Source organism: Giraffa tippelskirchi, chromosome 5 (genome assembly GCF_054371585.1).
Source record: "Giraffa tippelskirchi isolate mGirTip1 chromosome 5, T2T-mGirTip1v1.2.pri, whole genome shotgun sequence".
Classification (NCBI taxonomy): Eukaryota; Metazoa; Chordata; class Mammalia; order Artiodactyla; family Giraffidae; genus Giraffa; species Giraffa tippelskirchi.
In genome coordinates, this window is record NC_137279.1 from 168,497,710 (window position 1) to 168,519,717 (window position 22,008).

The 22,008-nt window shown below is 38.1% G+C and overlaps 1 protein-coding gene and 1 long non-coding RNA gene across 8 annotated transcripts in view; both read right to left on the minus strand.

The window, feature by feature from the left end:
- The window catches only part of ZFYVE9 (zinc finger FYVE-type containing 9), a 168,263-nt gene that overhangs the window by 5,910 nt on the left and 140,345 nt on the right, over positions 1 to 22,008 (minus strand). For all 7 annotated transcript variants that reach the window (XM_081485364.1, XM_081485362.1, XM_081485360.1 and 4 more), the window contains 3 exons: positions 8,084 to 8,234; positions 5,945 to 6,025; positions 3,499 to 3,661 (listed from right to left, as the gene is read on the minus strand). In XM_081485364.1, the coding sequence (XP_081341490.1) occupies positions 3,499 to 3,661; positions 5,945 to 6,025; positions 8,084 to 8,234 (395 nt within the window). The remainder of the gene's footprint in view (positions 1 to 3,498; positions 3,662 to 5,944; positions 6,026 to 8,083; positions 8,235 to 22,008) is intronic.
- LOC145504479 (uncharacterized) lies at positions 18,253 to 20,636 on the minus strand. Its single transcript, XR_014052230.1, has 2 exons — positions 20,242 to 20,636; positions 18,253 to 20,092 (listed from the first exon to the last, which is right to left on the minus strand). It is a non-coding gene; the product is annotated as an uncharacterized LOC145504479 (long non-coding RNA).

The following is a 22,008-nucleotide window of genomic DNA, read 5'->3' on the forward strand; positions in this document are numbered from 1 at the left end:
CAAGTGGGCCTTAGGAAGCATCACTACAAACAAAGCTAGTGGAGGTGATGGAATTCCAGCTGACCTATTTCAAATCCTGAAAGATGATGCTGTGAAAGTGCTGCACTCAATATGCCAGCAAATCTGGAAAATTCAGCAGTGGCCACAGGACTGGAAAAGGTGAGTTTTCATTCCAATCCCAAAGAAAGGCAATGCCAAAGAATGTTCAAACTACCGCACAATTGCACTCATCTCACACACTAGCAAAGTAATAGTCAAAATTCTCCAATCTAGGCTTCAACAGTATGTGAAACAAGAACTTCCAGATGTTCAAGCTGGTTTTAGAAAAGGCAGAGGAACCAGAGATCAAATTGCCAACATCCGCTGGATCATCAAAAAAGCAAAAGAGTTCCAGAAAAACATCTATTTCTGCTTTATTGACTATGCCAAAGCCTTTGACTGTGTGGATCACAATAAACTGTGGAAAATTCTGAAAGAGATGGGAATACCAGACCACCTGATCTGCCTCTTGAGAAACCTGTATGCAACTCAGGAAGCAACAGTTAGAATTGGACATGGAACAACAGACTGGTTCCAAATAGGAAAAGGAGTACGTCAAGGCTGTATATTGTCACCCTGCTTATTTAACTTCTATGCAGAGTACATCATGAGAAACGCTGGGCTGGAAGAAGCACAAGCTGGAATCAAGATTGCTGGGAGAAATATCAATAACCTCAGATATGCAGATGACACCACCCTTATAGCAGAAAGTGAAGAAGAACTAAAGAGCCTCTTGATGAAAGTGAAAGAGGAGAGTGAAAAAGTTGGCTTAAAGCTCAACATTCAGAAATCTAAGATCATAGCATCTGGTCCCATCACTTCATGGCAGATAGATGGGGAAACAGTGAAAACAGTGGCTGACTATTTTTCTGGGCTCTAAAATCACTGCAGATGGTGACTGCAGCCATGAAATTAAAAGACGCTTACTCCTTGGAAGGAAGGTTATGACCAACCTAGACAGCATATTAAAAAGCAGAGACATTACTTTACCAACAAAAGTCCGTATAGTCAAGGCTATGGTTTTTCCAGTAGTCATGTATGGATGTGAGAGTTGGACTATAAAGAAAGCTGAGCACCGCAGAATTGATGCTTTTGAACTGTGGTGCTGGAGAAGACTCTTGAGAGTCCCTTGGACTGCAAGGAGATCCAACCAGTCCATCCTAAAGGAGATCAGTCCTGGGTGTTCATTGGAAAGACTGATGTTGAAGCTGAAACTCCAGTACTTTGGCCACTTGATGCAAAGAGCTGACTCACTGGAAAAGACCCTGATGCTGGGAAAGATTGAGGGCAGGAGGAGAAGGGGACGACAGAGGATGAGATGGCTGGATGGCATCACCGACTCGATGGACATGGATGTGGGTGGACTCAGGGAGTTGGTGATGGACAGGGAGGCCTGGCGTGCTGCGGTTCATGGGGTCGCAAAGAGTCGGAAACGACTGAGCGACTGTACTGAACTGAACTTGAGAAAAGATACCCTGACATTGTGGGACAAGCTAGAAAACATTCTGTCTACACACTACACACTAAACCCCTGGGTTCGAGAGTTTTCCCTGATGATTTCTTGTTCTTTTTTCTAAGATGCTACTACTGTTCTAGGAAGGGACAACCTACTTGTTGTTAGCTACCAATACCATATGACATCAGATTGTCAGATTACCCGTTTTTTGTCCTAATAACCATAGAATTTGTTGTGATAATATAGATGCCTGTCCACATCAGTTCACACCATCAACCTAACAACCCACTATAATAGAGAATTAAACACAAATTGATTTTGAAATTAAATTGTCCAGGAAGTATGGGAAGATAAAATATTATGTATAAAGTAGACAAACATACTCAGTGATTTAGAAATTGCTTCTGTTTGTTCAATAACAAAAGTTTTAAAACATTCTTTTAAAAAAATCTAGTATGCCATGCTGCAAACGCCTTCTATCTGTCTTCACTCCTGCCATTCCCTCATACTGGCAGCCCACTCTGCCACAGCTGGGTGGCAAAGGTCTACCATCTTACCAGACTCAGCTCAAGAGGCAGCCATTCCTCTAGGAAGTCATTCCTTAATCCTGCTCCACTGCCTCTACTGAGTTCCTCATTTCTCTTTTATCTTTACTGTCTCCTATAGAGTTTCCTATGAGCATCTTCCATACTTTGGTGCCCTTATTATAACTATCTTCAAAACTAGACTGAATCACCTGTCACCAAGGACCATGAATTCATTTCTGTCTTTTCCAAAGCCCACATATAGAATTATTGCCTGAAGGATGAATGAGGAGAAAGCTTAATACAGTGAAGTTTGACATATTTATTCAATTAATCAGTTTTTTAAAGAACCTACTAGGTGCCATACAGTGTTTTAGGTGCTGATGACACAGCAGTAAACAAACCAGCAAAAATTCCTGCCCTCGTGGATCTTACATTCCAGGGCCAATATAAAAAAATAAATAAATAAACATATATATTAGTGAGTTATAGGTACCCTTAAATATAATGTGGGGAAGGGGAGTATGAAGTATTTGGTGGAGGAGGGAAGAAATGTGTATGAGAGGCTTACAATGTAGTAGGTTGGCCAGGGAAGCCTTTGTTGAGAAAGTGAAGGTACAAAGGTCTGAGGGCAGAAGTATAGCTAATATATTCACACAAGAAGCCAGATACTGTTTCTGAGAAGTAAGAGAGTGGGCAGGGGATTGTGTAAGGCTTGTAAGTTGTAGCAGACTTTGGCTTTTACCCTGAATGACCCTGAAAGTCAGTGGTGAGTTTTGTGCAAGAAGTGACATGGCTCTGGCTGCTGTGCTGGAAACTGACTAGGCCAGGAGGAGGGAGGAGGCCAAGACTGGAAACAAGGAAACCAATCAGGAGCCTGCTGCAATAATGCAGACCAAATGATGGCAAGAGAAGCAGTGAGCAGTAGTACAATTCTGGACATGTTTAAAAAGAAAGCTAACAGGCTCTGCTGCTGGATTAAGGTGTAAGGTGTGAGGCAAAGTGTCGAAGATGACTCCAAGGTTTTGGCTTGAACCATCAGAACACAGTTGCCATATTCTAGAGATGACCATAGGATTTGAAGCCCAAGGAGGTGGCTTTAAGTCCTAGCCCAGCCAATTTCAAGCTTTGTGGAGTCATTTATCCTTTTGGTATTTATTTACTCATCTGTAGTTGTTTTATCAAATGAAACAATATTAGCAAAAGTGTTTTGTAAACCAAAAAGGCTTAGGTTTTACTATTATCTCAATAACTTTAGAGGGACAGTTGTGTTTCATCAGCTCCTTCCTTCAAAAATATGCAGAGAAACTTTTTCAGAAATTAAGCCAAGAAACCAGAAATTTAAAAGTCCATGTTATAATACAAAGCAGTCCATTCTTTTAGGCAGGGGTTTCAGAAAGTAATAAAATGCCAGTCTAGACAAAACCCAGAGGCTAGCCCATAACGAAATGTCACTGAGGGGAAGTTTGCTTCATTTACCCCTTGTTGACGTCCTTGTCGTCATCCACCCACTGGATGTGGATTTGCTCCTGCGGGTCCTCGGCCTCTGCCTTGCCACAGGTGATGGTGAAGTCCTTCATCTCCCGCAGCGCCTGCCTCAGGGCATCCATGTTCTCTGCAGTGATCTGGACCATAACGCCATCTGAGAATCAGCACCAAGACAATACAGATGGAAACAATGCAAAGCCAGGGAAAGGGGCAGATAAAATTCTCTACCTGGCATCTAGCAAATCCCTCTAGGATTAAACGTGAAACTTCTAGTCTCTAAAGCTGACAGATACAAAGCAGGTTTTGTCCTTTGAGCTCAACCTCTTACTTACTGAAAGTGTTATGAGGAGCAAATGCCAAGATGGATTCTGCTTAAAACACCTGCCTGTTGATTTCACTTCAGGCACAACTAAGTTTGTCCTGAGACTCCTCAAAGGGAAAGCTTACACATGGTCACATCCCTCTTTTGGACATAGAGCATTTTGTTCGTGCTTCCACTGTTGTGTTTATCATGCTCTAATCATATTCATTTGTTTGCATCACTCACCTTACCATGACTGCAGACCGTGAATGCCAGTGCTTGTTAAATAAATCACTGAATAAACAACAGTAGTGAAATGGGGAGTAGTCCCATTTATTGACTGGCAGTAAGGCAAAGCTACTACGTATGTTTTACATGGGCTCCCATGAGCCAACAGATGATAACTGTTTGGGGGCTACCACCTAAGTTAAAGGAAAATACTGAAATTGAGGGAATAAGCTGTCACATGCTGAGCAATTATCCTGATTCTCTGACACATAATTTTGTCAACTGAAATAATTTCTAAAGAGTGTCAGTAAAATTTTCATAAATAGGTAGCTAATTGCTCTACTGTCACACGTGGCGCAATGCAAGACCTAAGAACTTCTCAATCCAAAGACATAAATGTAACTTTTCAAATACACTGCTTTGCATTTGTAAGGAGTTCTTTCAGTTCAGTTTATCATTTTGACATTTAAGGGATGCTTTTTAAACATCTTGTAAAGACACATTTTAAAGGTAGTCAATATTTGATTACAAAGGCATTAATTAGTCATTTAACGCCTAGATTTCTTGATGAGGAAGTGGAACGACTAACTCCTAGGTTTCTTAATTTCTTAATAGACTATTTCTGCTTTGAGTTGTGAAATTAAGTTGTGAAATATTAGCATACTTTGCTCTTCACTTGCTGTTTTATTGAGTTTGGCAATAAACTCAATTGTGTTAATTGTGTTCAATTAACACAAAGGAATCCACCCTCAGGAAGAACTGCTCTTAGGGCACTGGAGTGAGCCACAGTGGAAATGAAAATCTGTCATTCTGTATGCAGATTGTACTTTCCAAAGATAATCATAGCATCTCCTGTCTCACATGCTTTTCTACAACGCTACCTTTCCATTTCCCTATCAAGAAATGGAGTCTAACTCCTCTCCCCCCAGCAGACTTATGACCACTTCCACCACCAGAGGATGATGGAAGTGACTGCGATTTTCAAGGGTTGGTCATAAAACCAATGCAGCTTTGGCCTTGTGCTGGAACACTTGTGGTTGGAGTTCTGAGCCACCATATAAGAAGTCCAACTAGCCCAAGGTCGCATGCTAAACAGTCCATTGTTAAGGACTCCAGTAATCTTTCCTAGTTTTTAAATCATCCCAAGACGGGCCCCAGACATTTGAGTCAACAAACTTCCAGGTAATTCTAGCTCCTGGCGATCAAGTAACCACCAACCTTCAAGTCATCCCAACTGAGGCCCCAGACATCACTGAGCAAGATCAAGGCATCCCTGCATTGCCCTATCAAGGGCAGACCCAGAGCAATGAGCATGATAAAATAGTTGCTTTAAGCCATTAAATTCTGGTTAATTTGTTATGCAACAAGAGTAACTAGATCAAAATACAGTGAAGAATAGTTGAGGAAGAAAATAAATATCCAGTGATAAACCATAACGGAAAAGAATATGAAAAAGAATGTGTGTGTGTGTATTTACATATATATAAAACTGGATCATGTTGCTGTACAGTAGAAATTAACATAACATTGTAAATCAACTATACTTCAATAAAATAAACTTATAAGTGGGGCTGAACTTCACCTACTTATTTACAGATTTGCAACCAGCGATGTATCTGAACTCAGACTGCATCCCCTTGGATACCTTATTCCAGAGCTCTGAAAAGTCTTCTCTTAACTTTATGTTGGTGTTCCATGGCATCTCTACCACTTACTCCTTTCTTTGGAGAGTTAATCACCCTTATGACAGTCTTAATTAGCTGTACAATGAGATGCTATTGAATAAATAACTTCTGTGGAGTCAGAAGTCTTTGGCAAAAGTGTCACATTTTCCTTTAATGCCCCTTGTTTTTCAGTTGTATAATTAAGACTGAACTATGTACATGCAGTAAATAACCCATTCTTTACCTTCCACAATACTGGACTTGGCAAGATATCCTGAAGAGGATTTTAGAGCGCCACTGAACACAAAGAAACTGGCACCAGTCACTAAAATAGCAACAGAAATAGGTTAGTGAAGAAAGACTTTGAGATGGAGGGACTGAAAATAATAACGAAATATTATTGAAACCATCATACAGAAAATAAAAAACACTTACTCTACACACTACAATATACAAGTAACCAATAATTCAAATACTAATGAGGGCTTAGAGAATGAGGTTTTAAGATACACGCTTCCATTTTGTTTTGAGCTTCCTTCAATCAAGAAGCAAGGAAATCTTAAGTAGTCAAGACTAAGGTTTGGTCTGCAGCTTGTTTTTGTAAATAAAATTTTACTGGAACACAGCCATATTCATTCATTTATATATTATCTATGGCAGTTTTTGAAGTATGATGCCAGAGTATTGGCAACAAAGACCACAGGTTTGCAAAGCCTAAAATATTTATCATATAGCCATTCACAGAAAAAGTTTGCTGACCCCAGATCTAATTCACTGCTTTTTTTTAAGGGCAAATATATTTTGAATATGGAGATATGGTTGCCAGCTATTTTATTTACCAAGTGAGCTTTTAAAAAACACCTATTTAAAAGATGAACACCTCTTCATAAAAGAAAGGATATTTAATTACATTTTGCTTTATAAAACTGCACTACACTGTTTTATTTCTCCACATCTTACATTGGACTAAGATATTCCAACTTCCTACCCACCGGCCCTACAGCATCTCTAATGGGTAGGTCATCTAGCCTTTGTCAAAGACTCCTTAGTGACAGGGAGCCCACAATAGCACAAGGCAACCTTTTCTATTTCTGGATAGCTCTCAGTGTTACAGAGTGTGCTCTCAAATAGAGCCCAAATCTAGATCCTTGTAGCTTTCACCCATGGTGCTGGTTTTGGTCTTTTGTAAGAGAGTAAGTTGAATATTATTTCCACATAATAGAGAACCTTAAAAATAGAGATACCTATTTTTCACCCTTTCAATCTATACTTTTCTAGGTTAAACATTTATATTTTATTCAAGAGATCTTCCCATGACCTAGTTTCCAAACTTCTCACAGGCCTTGAATCATCCTTTGAAGACCTTCTAGTTTTATCAGTGGGTATTACCAACTATATTAATGATACCCAGAACTTATTAAAATATTATATATATGATTTGACTAATAGGGAGCATAGTAGACTTATCACCTACCTGTTTTAGATATTATATTTGAATACACAAGTGTTCAGTACCTTTTATGCCTTTACTAAACAACTGATTTTAAAAATATACATTGAAGATAGAAGTAGTATGTCTACTAGAGAAGTGCTTAATGAAGCACACTAAAGAAAGCTAGTTTTAGGATATATTCTGAGAGGAAAAAGATTCATGGTCAAATAAATTTGGGAAGGTCTAGGCACTATCCTCCTTTTAAAAAAAAACCAAAAAAACACACTAAAGGCTCTAAAAAGTCCTGTAATAAAGAAATCTGCTTAAACTTATTTAATACAGGGTTTCTCAGTCTAATATAATAAGCAAAAGTTTTATTTATTTATGTGAGTATTTTAAAAACCATAGACACTGATAAGACACTTTAGGAAATGGCATATTGAGCAGTGCTTCTTAAATTCTAATGTGTATTTGAATCACACAGCAATTGTGTTAAAATGCAAACTCTGATTTAGCAGATCTGGAATATGCAATCTTCATTTCTAACAATCTCCTAAGTGATGAGACCACATTCCGAGTACCGCTGAACCTGGAAGGCTTCCTTCAGAATCCTGTCAATCTATTAACTAACACTCTTTGGTATGACCATTCAAAAAGCGCTAAATCTAGCTAAGCATATTCTCACCATGGGCCCAATGCATCAAATACCTATGCTGGACCGGTCAGTGTCCTGAGGCAGTATTTTCAAGATGCTCCCCTCAATGACAGAGATTCCATTTGCAACTCTAAGCCTGGGTAGTCAACATATTCCTGCAGAACAAGCTTCGAAAGGTTAATGTAATCAACTGTTTTCACCTATTCTGACAGTGAGTGTTATGGGGTTGAGATATCCACTCTCCAGTTACAGTACTATCTTCCATTCACATGACCTCAATCAGCTCAAACACTCACCCTTTCTGGGCTGATTATGAATACTGATAGCCTGGGTCTGATAGTTGCCATCATCATTCTGTACACACACGAGATGGGAGTCTGCCTTCTCATTGAAACAGGCACCTCCTGCCAAGACGTGCTCATTGGACTTGTTCATGGCTTTTATCATCTGCAATCAAAGAAGAGGGCTAACTTTCTTATTCTGCCAAGAATGGGCACTTTTTGGTGTGCCTGACACAGCACAGCTCCTTCACCTTCTCAAAGACAAAAGAGAATATTATTTATTAAAGTGACAAAGGAGCTACTAAAGAATAAAGGCAAAGTGAAAAATCAGTCACCGTTAGAAAAAGTTCAACATACACAAAAATTCTCTCTATAATTTATAGGTGATTTGTGTTATAACCCAAGCACATGACACATTTTGCATTCATTTTGTCTTTTTTACTGCTGCACTGAACTCAAGTAACTAAAATTAGTTTACCTAATTACAGTAGTTTCTTCTATCCAATGGATTCTCTGAGAATATATACACACTGAAATTATAAGTCAAAAGAATATCCTATATTTAAGTGTACCTGCGTTCTTTTCTCATATCCATACAAAGGAGTGCTCTCCTCTATAAATATATGAACTCCATTATTTCTTAGTTTTACTAACTTATGTTTGATATCTTCAATGAAATAACTAATATTTTGCTTTATTCTTATCATGAGATTTTAAGGTGATAATTCTGAACCTCACATGGAAAAGCTCATTGGCCACCATTTTGTATCTAGTTAATAAATCTGAGCTTATATCATCTTGATGCTAAAATCTAGCTTCTGTTGAAATAGGTCAATGATAATTTATTTGTTTGCTTTTATTCTTATTTTTTCCTTCACATTTATCCTTATCATTTGTTAAACTTCCTAATTCAATCTTTTTAAATGGCTCTGATCTTTTGAAACTCTAGTTTAAAACTTTTATTTTGTTTTACTCCCTTTCTCTTAACATTATAAACTGCAGTGTGAAAAACAGCAGATGAGTGTTCTGATACCTTTTATATTCCTGTACTACTATACTCAAAAAAATGTATCGAAATGAAATTCTCATGACATAAAATTAACCATTTCAAAATGAACAGCTCAGTGGCATTCAGTGTATTTACAATGTTCTTCAACCACCACTCTTATCTAGTTCCCCAAAACTTCCATCATTCATTCAAAGTAAACTCCCTTACTATTTAACTGGTTTCTTCCCATTCCCCCCTCCAACATGAATCTGTATTTTGTCTCCATTCTAGATATTTCATATAAATGGAAACACAGAATATGTGACTACTGTGTCTGGCTTCTTTAATTTAGCATGTTTTAAGAGCTTACCCATGGTGAGCATATATCAGTATTTCATTCTGATATATGTATCATATATACATATATGTATATATGACATATCAGTATATCATATATCAGTACTTTATTTTCTTTTATGGCTGAAAAATATATCATTGTGCATATACATCACAATTTCTTTAACCATCCATCCATGAATGTTTCGGCCATGTCCACCTTTTGGCTATTGTGAATAGTGCTACTATGGAAATGTGGATGGCATCACCGACTCAGTGGACATGAGTTTGGGTAAACTCCAGAAGTTGATGATGGACAGGGAGGCCTGGCATGCTGCGATTCATGGGGTCGCAAAGAGTCGGACACGACTGAGTGACTGAACTGAACTGAACTGAACTGATTCAGGTCATTGATCTATTTTGAATTAAACTTTATGATTTGAAGTAAGGGGACAACTTAATTCTTTTTACATGTGGATATCCAATTGTCCCAGTACCATTTGTTGAAGACCATTCTTTCACCATTAAATAGTCTTGGCACCCTTGTCAAAATCAACTGGTCATTAAATGTATGAATTTATTTCTGGGACCTTAATTCTATTTCATGCCAATACCACACTGTTGATTACTGTAGCCTTGAAGTAAGTTTTGAAACTGACAAGTGTGAGGTCTCCAATTTTGTTCTTTTACAAGATTTTGGCTTCAGAGTCCCTTGCAATTTCAAATGAACTTGAGTATTAGCTTTCCAATTCTATAAAATAAAGGCCATTGGAATTTAAAGAAAATTTTTTTTATTTTTATTTTTGGTTGCACTGGGTCTTCACTGCTCTATGCAGGGCTTTCTCTAGTTGCTGTGAGCAGGGGCTGCTCTTCATTGTGGTGCAGTGGCTTCTCTTGTTGTGGGGCACAGGCTCTAGGCTCACAGGCTTCAGCAGTCTCAGCATTAGGGCTCATTAGCTGTGGCTCATGGGATCGTGAGCTCGGGCTCTGCAGGCTCAGTAGTTATGGCACAGGGGCTTACTTGCTCTGTGCTATGTATGTGGAATCCTCCTGGACCAGGGACTGAACCTGTTTCCCCTGCACTGGCAGGTGGATTCTTATCCACTGGACCACCAGGGAAGTCCCCTTTGGATTTCTGATAGGGCTTGTGCTAGATCTGTAGATCACTTTGAGTAGTATTAACATGTTAACAACTTTCAGCCTTCCAATACATGAACATGAGATGTTGTCCCATTTATTTAGGTCTTCTTCGAGTTCTTTCAACAAATTTTATAGTTTTAAGGTTTCAAGTCTTTTATCTCCTTGGTAAATTTATTTCTAGGTACTATACCAATACAAAGCCAAGATACCATCGTCTTCTGGTTTGACTCTGTTATGTTTATAACTTTTGCAAAGTTAATATTTTAATATATATAGCTGTATTACCAGAGGCATCCCAACAATAATTAAAAATTCCTCTCACATTAACTTTTATCAACCCAATAAAACAAACTAGTTTTCACAGGGTTTTCCAAAAAATACTTTTAAATAAGTTTTGCAAATAAGGTAAGTCAGAAGATTCCTTCTTGGGGAAGTCAGTAGACAGACTAATTTAGGTTCTCAATTACAATTTACATTTATTTATATCACATGAAAGAAATAGATACAATCAGATACAGCAATTCTAAAAAATATTATACCTGCCATTTCTTCCAAATCATTAGGCTAAAGTGATTTCTAATTTTGCTTACATTGAGCAGATTAAAAATATTTTCAAGAATTTCCTGGTGATCCAGTAGTTAGGACTCAGTGCTTTCACTGCTGGGTCCAGGTTCAGTCCCTGGTCAGGGAACCAGGGATTCCATAAGCCGAATGGCCTCATCAAAAAATATAAAAAGTTTTCAATTTGGACATTCTAAATAAATTAGCTAGCCTCTAATAAAATCATTTTCCTGGATGTCAATTTCAAAGCCAATGAGATTTTCTTAAAACTTCTTATTTCTTTAGAACTGAATGAACAGGGTTTGTTTGTTTGTTTTCTTAAAACCATGTTCATTTATACCAAAGAGAGAATTTCCCAAATATTCAAAGGATCTTACTGAACATAAAGTAAACTTACACTTGTCATACGATGATATAAATAATTGGTTTTCCACTTTAGTTGAGCCATTTCTCTGCTCTGTCAATTCAAATTCTGTAATATCTGTTGATCTATTACTATTGTTACTGTAGTTCAAGATCAATTACCTCTTTTCTGGACATTTAACAACTTTATAACTGTTTTACCTAGAGTCAATCTCTAGCAGCACTGATTCATTCTACATGTGAAATAAAATTCGTATTTAATGGTAAAATAAGAAAAATTGTAAACATAAAAAAAATTTTCTCTGCTTTTTGTCCTTCTCTTTCCCTTCTACTGTGCATTGTGTATCTGCTTTATGCACCCACCAGGCCTCCCCATTGGTAGAAATACCTGCTCAACCATGAAAGCAACATTCTCCAAGCTCCAACAAGACCACTTAAAAGATAACATTTCCTCTGGATTTTGTAAGGGGATCATTTCTAGCAGATCTGGGTTGTGTCAACTGTTAATAATATGTCATGTAATGTATAACACTCTGTCTCAAAAAACTTATAACTGTGCATTGATTTCTAACGGGTGTAACAGTTCTCAGAGCTTTCTGAGATGCTTTTCCAGGCTATAATCCTCAATTTGGCTCAAATAAAAATTTTCTTTTCTATCTTAGATCGACTGATTGTTTCCATATTTACCAAAGGCACAGCTCTGATCACATCTTCCCCACCTTGTCCTCCACTCAGATCATAAGTGTCCTATGCTCTAATTTCAAACCAGCTTTCTTGCTTTACCCACCTCCCTTCCTACTGTATCCTTGCAAGCAGGACTACCTCCTGATGTGTTAACCATTTCCCATCTCTGAGCTGTAGCATATGCCGTTATTTACCCTCCCTTTGGGCTTCCTCTGTAGCTCAGTTGGTTAAGAATCCACCCCCAATGCAGGAGACCTGGGTTCAATTCCTGGGTCGGGAAGATCCCCTGGAAAAGTAAATGGCAACCCACTCCAGTATTCTTGCCTGGAGAATCCCATGGACAGAGGAGCCTGGCCGGCTACAGTCCATGGGGTCACAAGAGTTGGACATGACTTAGCAACTATACCACCACCATCACCCTCTCTTTTCTTCTCCCATATCCAAGGCAACTGAAAAAAGCTGATCCCAAGTCAAGACTTAGTAAAAACACCAGTTCCTACCGGTAGCCTTCTTTAATTCCCCATCAGAACTAATGTGACCACTCCCTTTTTTGAACTACCTTAGCCCATTTTTTGTATTTCTTATATGGCATCATCCACATCCAGCTCTGGATCTGATTAATATCAAGGATTTAAGCCAGATTGCCTATAATACAATCTTAGCCTAGTCACTAACTAGCTGTATGACATTGGGCAAGTTACATGATTTCTCTGTATCTCAATTTCCTCCTCTGTAAAATGGGGTAATAAAAGTAACTATTTTATAAGTTATGAGGATTAAACAAATATTAATAAAGTGCTTAGAATAGCACCAAGAGCATAATAAGTTTAAGTATTTGTTAAATAAAATTTGTATGCTTGTCTCCTCTACTCTGCTTATAAAATTGCAAAGCAATCTTCAAGTCAGCAGCAAATAATTCCACTGAGTATATCTTATGAGATAATGGGATTCAGACCTTCCTAAGAGTTCACAAATTAGTGACAATGACATACTGATAAAAGGCAGGGAGACAATTTCTATAACAACAGTATGTGCAAAACAGAGAACACATATGAAGTGCCAACCATGAGTCAGGCATTGAGCTAAATTCTACGTGGGTCTTATCTTAAAAGAATCATTTTAGCATACCAAGTAAAACGTACATGAGCTTTTTTTCCCCTGTTCCCCACCCCTAGAATCTAACATTCACACAATCATAAACACCATTAAAAGGATACAGTTCTAGAGAAATTCCCTTGTGGCATAGTGATTAGGACTCAGTGCTTTTACTGCTGGGGCCTGAGTTTGATCCCTGGTGAGGGAACTAAGATCCTGCAAGCGGTACGGTCAAAAAAGAAAAGAAAGATAGGAAACAGAGGAAGGTAAAACGGAGTGATACTGTCTGGAGAATGGAGAATTAAGGTTTCCTAAAGGGTTTAACATTTGAATTGGCTATGAAATCAGGTACAGAGGAAGAACACTTTGGATAAAGAAAAAAGCATGAGTGAAGGAAGAGATGCAGAACTGAGAAAGGAACACTGAGTTGAATGACAATAGGACAGGTGGAGGAATGTCCTTTCCTGGAGATGTTTAGGGAAAATACAAATATTTGTCCTTCCAATTAGCTGCGGTTCCCTTGTGCAGAGAAGCTAGCATTCACCTTCCAGGCCTATGGGTCTACATATCATGAACCTTGAACCTTCACTCACTTGTGTAGCAAATGAGCATCTAATGTGTACCAGGCATTGTGTTAGCACTCGGTTCATTCAGTACTGAACAATCTTCCCTCACAGAACTCATATTCTTGTGTGCAGAGGGGGAGGGGAAAAGTAAAATACATTAAATGTTAGACACTGGTAAGTGCTATATAGAAAACTAAGGCATGAAGGATGACTAGGAGTACTGGCAAGTGCCACTTAATATTGGGATACCTAGGAGAGTTCTTACTGAAAAGAGAGGGAAAAGCCATGGGACTATCCAAGGAAGAGCCTAGAGCCCTACAGGCACTTAGAACAGCTGGTTCAATGGCTGTGTAGTTGCAGCATGTTAGCAAGCCAGACAATTTCAAGGAACATTAATTAAGGACAGTGTGACTGAAAAGGGAGAGGTATAAGAAGTAAGGTTAAACAGATAGTGGGTTAAGGAGAACATATGGTATAGAAGACTTCAGGTATAGTTCTGATTGGGATGAAAGATCTTTGGAGAATTTTGAGCAGAAGAGTGACATGATTTGACTTAGTTTTAACAGGATCACTTGGGCTGCTGTGTTGAGAATAAATGGATGGGGGAAAGGCTGCCGACAAAGACCAGTTAGGAGACTACCACACAAATCCAAGATTACCTTAGACCACGACTGGCCCAGGGGTTGAGAGGTGGCTGGGTTCTAGATAGGTAGAGCTAGCAGAACACAGAACAATAGGCTCGACTTAGGATATGAAAGAAGACCTAAAGACGACTCCAAAGTTTTGGGCCTGGTAAATGGAAGGATGGCACTGCCATTAATTTAGGGAAGACTGCAAGAGGCAAATTTGAAGGAAGATCAGGCGTTCAGAATTGAACATGCTAAGCTTAAGATGCCTGAAAAAACTAGAGATATCTGTCAAGTAAGTAATAAGAAACTCAAATTGAGGGCTTCTCTGGCGGCCTGGTAGTTAGGATTCCAAGCTTTCACTCCCATGGCACAGGTTCAATCCCTAGTCAGGGAACTGAGATCCTCCTGCAAGCCATATAGCATGGCCAATAAATAAATAAATAAATTAAAAAAAAAGACGCTCAAGTCTATAAAACAGGGAACAGTGAGGTTGAAGCAAGATATCTAGAAGACATCAGGAGACTGTATTTAAGGCCAAGGGACTGGCTAGATCAACAAGGAAGTGGACAGAGACAAATAAAACTTACAGGGACTGAGCCTTTGAGTTTTTCAAGATGAGTGAAAAATGGGGTCAGAAAGGTGGATGTACAGAGACAGAAATTAAATTTGGGGAGATGAGGAATGTGGAGGGAGACCAGGGTTTTTTACGGTACTTGAACACAATGAGATTAGAGCTGGTGGCCTCAACGCTAAAAGTAACAGCAAGCTTGTGAGAGCTAGGAGATAGGGAAAGCCAGGGGTTTAGCTAGAAATAGCGTTCATAAGCCACTGCTCACCCCTATCAATGGGCAGGCAGGGACATGGGGGAGGAGGGGTAAAGACAATCTTACTGTGAGCATTCAGTGTTCAGCTCCTGCTGCAGTCACTGGAGAGGTTAACAGCCAGGGCTCCTGGGGGATCCTTATATTTTCATTCAACCTGTGGTTAAACACTGTCTTCCATGTATAACACGAGGAACAGCTATGCTAACAGTCAATGGAACAGCACCTCTTTCCTCTGCCCCCTTTTCCAGAGCACCTTTCACTAACTCCCTTCATTCTTTTGAAAAGAAGACAATCAGTTCCTTCTCCCTAAGAGAAAAGAAATGTATTCCTTGAAGGCCAAAAAAATAAAACATTCCTCCAGCAGATTTTAGGACCATCTGTTCATGCTTGTGCTACAATGAACCTTTAAAATTATGCTATTGTAACTCCACAATTCTCTGAAGGATGTATGTAGCTTTGAACTAAAATAAACGGAAATTCCTATTTTAGAACTGTTCAGGGAAAAAGAATCTCAAGAGGCCATTCAGCCTAAATTATACAAATTGGGGATTGCATAGATATACAGTTTCATAGATTCTTGTATTATATCACAACCAACATAATTTCTCTATTTCTCTCTGGTTTTTAGTGAAGAATCAACACAACTTTGTTTCTTTTTGCTTGAAACTCTGACATGAGGCTACCTCTTTGGTTCTATTCCCCCAGTGACATGATGAAAGTTTGAATGTCCACTACATTTCCTGAAAGATTTTGTGATATTTTTTAGCTGTATTTAAAATAAATGACAAAATGTACACATTTCAAGTGTGTAATCTGACAAATTTTGGTATATGTATATACCCTTACAAACAGCACTTGAAATCACTCAACTCTGTTCTACCAATCTAGACATACTGTAGCCTACCAGGCTCCTCTGTCCATGGAATTTTCCAGGCAAGAGTACTGGAGTGGGTTGCCATTTCCTTCTCCAGGGGATCTTCTTGACCCAGGGATCGAACCCAGGTCTCCCGCATTGCAGGCAGATGCTTTACCATCTGAGTCACCAGGGAAGCCCAGACATACATATTACACTAAAATAATACTGTTCTGATTAACATATCTTTAAAGTAAGCCTTAACCATCAGGTAGTGTAAGTCTTTGAATTACGTTCTTTTTCAAAGTTGTCTCAGCTATTCTGGGTCTCTTGCATCTCCATATACATTTTAGAATCAGTGTCTCAATTTCTATTTTAAAATAGCCTGCTGGGATGTTGACTGGGATTGTATTGAAGTTATGAATCAATCTGGGGACAAATGACATCTTAACAATATTGCGTCTTCTGATTCAAAAACATAGTATACCTCTCCATTTATTTGGGTCTTCATTTTCTCTTAGCAATGTTCTGTAATTTTCAGCATAGAGGGATTGCTGATAATCTGTTAAATTCACTCCTAAATATGTCATATTTATGATGCTACTGTATTGTTTTTAAATTCCAACTTCTGATTGTTAGTATACAGAAATACAATTGATTTTTACACAATGATCTTGTAACTCTGATAAACTGATTGATTAGATCTAGTACTACTTTGTAAACTCCTTAGGTGAAGAAGTGGTAAAGAATCCACCTGCCAATACGGAAGACACAAGAGACTGGGGTTCGATCCCTTGGTCATCAAGGGAAGATTCCTTGGTCATCTTCAAGGAAGATCCCTTGAAGTAGGAAATGGCAATCCACTCCAGTATCCTTGTCTGGGAAATCCCATGAACAGAGGAGCCTGATGGGCTACAGTCCATGCAACGAGTTGAACATGACTGAGCATGCACACACTACTCCAGGATTTCCTACACAGATAATCATGTTATCCATGAATAAAGACATTCTTTTTTTCCAACTGTATTCCTCTATTTTTTTTTTTCCTTATTACACTGGCTAGAAGATCCACTGAAATATTTAATAAAAACAAGAGGAGACATCATCTCCTTGTTCCTCATCTTAAAGAACCAATCAATCAATCACCATTAGACATATTAATTTTAGGTCTTTCATAAATCTCTTTATTAGACTGTAAAACTTCTATTTTAAGCTGCTGATATACATATATTCATATATATATGTATATATAGAGAGAGATGAGATTTCTGTAGTTTTTTCTTTTAACATGCTTTTCCTTTCTACTCTGTTAATATGCTGAGTTACAGATTGATTTTTTAATGTTTAAATCAATTTAGCATTCTTGGAATAAATCCCATTTAGTTATAAAGTATGTTATTTTTTGTGTATTATTGAATTGGATATACTAAAAACTTGTTATGTATTTATGCAACCAACTATGAGGGATATAGGTCTGCAGTTTTCATTTCTTAAAAAATTTTTCTGATTTTGATACTAGTGGAATTAAAGCCTCCTCATCTATCTTCTAAGAGTTTGTATAGAACTGGTGTTATTTTGTCCTTCCTTTTGTAACAATCACCAGTGAACATATCTAGACCTGGGCTTTTCTTTGTGAAAAGGTTTACAATATAATAAATTCAATTCTTTCAAAGTATGCAGGGCTATTCAAGTTACCTATTTTTTCTTGACAGAGGTATGAAAGTTGACATTCAAAGAATTTGTCCATTTTGTCCAAGTTGGACATGTATTAGTATAAATGCATTCATACTATGCTCTATTATTTTTTTACTATTTATAGAACCTGTAATGATAGCCCCTTCTTTGATATCTATAATGGTACTTTGTGTTTTCACTATTTTTAAGTGATGTATGGGTGATTTACAATATTAATTTCAGGTATACAACACAGTGATTCAATATTTTTATAAATTATACTGCATTTAAAGTTTATAAAGTAACAACTATACTTCCCTGGGCTGTATAATATACCCTTCTAGCTTACTTATTTTATAGACAGTAGTTTGTACCTCCTTATTCCCCTATCCATATCTTGCTGCTCTTCACTCCCCTCTCCCCACTGGTAACCACTAATTTATTTTCTACACCTGTGAGTCTATTTCATTATGTTCACTTGTTTTATTCTTTTAGATTGCACAAGTAAGTGATAACATTACAGTATTTGTCTCTGTCTGACTATTTCACTAAGCATAATATCCTCTAGGTCCATTCATTTTGTTGTAAATGGCAGAATCTCATTCTTTTTTATGGTTGAGTAACACTCCATTGCATGTGCAACATGTGTGTGTATACACACACACACACACATATACCATTCATCTGTTGAAGGACACTTAGGCTGCTTCTATATCTTGGTTATTGTAAATTATGCTGCTATCAACATTGGGGTACATGTATATTTTCAAATTACTGTTTTTTCTTCAAATATAGACCCAAGAGTGGAACTGCTGAATCATATGATAGTTCTATATTTAGTTTTTTGATGAATCTCCATAATATTTTCCATAGTAGCTGTACCAATTTCAGTTAAGTTCAGTCGCTCAGTCCTGTCTGACTCTTTGCAACCCCATGAATTGCAGCACGCCAGGCCTCTCTGTCCATCACCAACTCCCGGAGTCTACCCAAACCCATGTCCATCGAGTCGGTGATGCCATCCAACCATCTCATCCTCTGTCGTCCCCTTCTCCTCCCGCCCTCAATCCTACCCAGCATTAGGGTCTTTTCCAATGAGTCAACCCTTCGCATGAAGTGCCCGAAGTATTGGAGTTTTAGCTTCAACATCAGACCTTCCAATGAACACCCAGGATTGATCTCTTTTAGGATGGATTGATTGGATCTTCTTGCAGTCCAAGGGACTCTCAAGAGTCTTCTCCAACACCACAGTTCAAAAGCATCAATTCTGCGGCGCTCAGCTTTCTTCACCGTCCAACTCTCACATCCATACATGACCACTGGAAAAACCATAGCCTTGACTAGACAGACTTTTGTTGGCAAAGTAATGTCTCTGCTTTTAAATATGCTATCTAGGTTGGCCATAACCTTCCTTCCAAGGAGTAAGCATCTTTTAATTTCATGGCTGCAATCACCAGCAGCAGTGATTTTGGAGCCCAAAAAAATCAAGTCTGACACTGTTTCCACTGTTTCCCCATCTATTTCCCATGAAGTGATGGGACCAGATGCCATGATCTTAGTTTTCTGAACGTTGAGCTTTAAGCCAACTTTTTCACTCTCCTCTTTCACCTTCATCAAGAGGCTCTTTAGTTCTTCTTCACTTTCTGCCATAAGGGTGGCGTCATCCGCATATCTGAGGTTATTGATATTTCTCCCAGCAATCTTGATTCCAGCTTGTGCTTCTTCCAGCCCAGCGTTTCTCATGATGTACTCTGCATAGAAGTTAAATAAGCAGGGTGACAATATACAGCCTTGACGTACTCCTTTTCCTATTTGGAACCAGTCTGTTGTTCCATGTCCAGTTCTAACTGTTGCTTCCTGACCTGCATACAGGTTTCTCAAGAGGCAGGTCAGGTGGTCTGGTATTCCCATCTCTTTCAGAATTTTCTTCAGTTTATTGTGATCCACACAGTCAAAGGCTTTGGGATAGTCAATAAAGCAGAAATAGATGTTTTTCTGGAACTCTCTTGCTTTTTCAATGATCCAGCGCATATTGGCAATTTGATCTCTGGTTCCTCTGCCTTTTCTAAAACCAGCTTGAACATCTGGAAGTTCACGGTTCACGTATTGCTGAAGCCTGGCTTGGAGAATTTTGAGCATTACTTTACTAGCATGTGAGATGAGTGCAATTGTGCGGTAGTTTGAGCATTCTTTGGCATTGCCTTTCTTTGGGATTGGAACAAAGACTGACCTCTTCCAGTCCTGTGGCCACTGCTGAGTTTTACCAATTTACATGCCCCCTAATTTTTTTGCTATATCGTGCAGCTTGCAGGATCTTAGTTCCCTGGCCAGGGATCAAACCCAAGCCCAGGCAGTGAGAGTGCTGAGTCCTAACCACTAGACTTCCAGAGCATTCTCTTCTGACCATTTTTTAATCAAGTTGTTTGTTATTATTGTTTAATTACTTTATTCATTTGGCTATACCAGGTCTTAGTTGTGGCACGTGGGATCTTTCAGTTGGGGCATGTGGGACCTAATTCTCTGACCAGGGATCAAACCCAGATCCCCTGCATTGGGAGCATGGAGTCTTAGCCACTGGACCACCAGCGAAGTCCCCCAGGTTGTTCCTTTTTCTAATATTGAGTTGTGTGAGCCATGTATCTATTTTGGATATTAACCCCTTATCAGTCATATCATTAGCAAATATTTTTTCCTATTCAAGGGATTGTTTTTTCATTTCGGTGATAGTTTTCTCTGCTATAAAAAAATCTCTTACATTTAACTAGGTCTCATTTATTTATTTTTGCTTTTACTTCTTTTGCCTTAGGAGATAGGTCTAAGAAAATATTGTTAAACTTTCTGTAAATTAGTGTTCGGCCTATATTTTCATCCAGGAGTTTTATGGTCTCAGGTCTTACATTTAGGTCTTTCATCCATTTTGAGTTTATTTTTGTATATGGTGTGAGACAAATGTTCCAATTTCATTCTTTTACAAGTAGCTGTCCAGTTTTCCAAGCACTACTTATTGAAGAGACTCTCTTTTCTCCGGTGAATATCATGCCTCCTTCATTGTAGGTTAATTGAACATAAGTATGTGGGTTTATTTCTGAGCTGTCTATTTGATTCCATTGATCTTTATCTGTTTCTGTGCCAGTACCATTCTATTTTGATGACTGCAGCTTTGTAGTATAGTCTGAAGTCAGAAAGTATTATACCTCTAGCTTTGTCCTTTTTTTTCTCAAGATTGGTTTGGCAACTCAAGGTCTTCTGTGATTCCATGTAAGATTTAGGATTATTTCTTCTAGTTCTGTGAAAAATGTCATGAGTATTTTGATAAGGATTGCATTAGATCTGTAGATTTCTTTTGGTAGTATGGATTTTAACAGTATTAATTCTGCTAATCTATAAATCTGGAATATCTTTCTATTCCTTGGTATCATCTTCAATTTTCTTCATCAATGTTTTATGGTTTTAAGAGTACTGATCTTTACATCCTTGGTTAAATTTATTCCTGGGTATTTTATTTAGGTGTTTTATTCCATAGGTTGATAGGTTATCTTTTTTTTAGAACCTTAAGGATTTTGTCCACTGTCTTGGGAACTGAACTGTTTGAATGAGAAGTCTACAGTCATTCCTTTATACTGACCCATTGCTCAGTATAAAGTGGATTTTTTTTTTTCTCTAGTTGCCTTTAAGATTCTTCTCTTTACCTCTGGTGTTAAGCAATTTGATGATGATGATTATAATGTTACTTAATGTAATACTTTTCATCCTGCAGCTGGAGTTCATTGAACTTCTTGAATCTATATGATTATACTTCTCACTAAATTTACAAAATTTTTCATCATTGATTCTTCAAATATCTTTTCTGTCAACCCACTTCTCCGCTCTTTTGGGGACTTCAATTACAGAGTTAAGCCATCCAACATTTCTCACATCTCAATGATGCTCCATTCATTTCATTTTCCAGCCTTTTGTGTTTCATCTTGGATGGTTCTATTCTGTTTTTAAGTTTATTAATTTTTTTTCAGCAGTGTCTCATCTGCCATTAATCTCATCCAGTGTATTTTTCATCTTATTGTCACTTTTGTTTAAGTCTGACTTGGGTTTTTTATATTTTCCATGTCCCGCCTTAACATGTACAGGCCCTCATCTTGTTGAAGTTTTATTTTAAGTTTGTTAGGTAGGACCAGAGCAGACTAAATTTATGGACAACTTTGATCACTAGAAATTATTTGTCCCTTTCTCCCT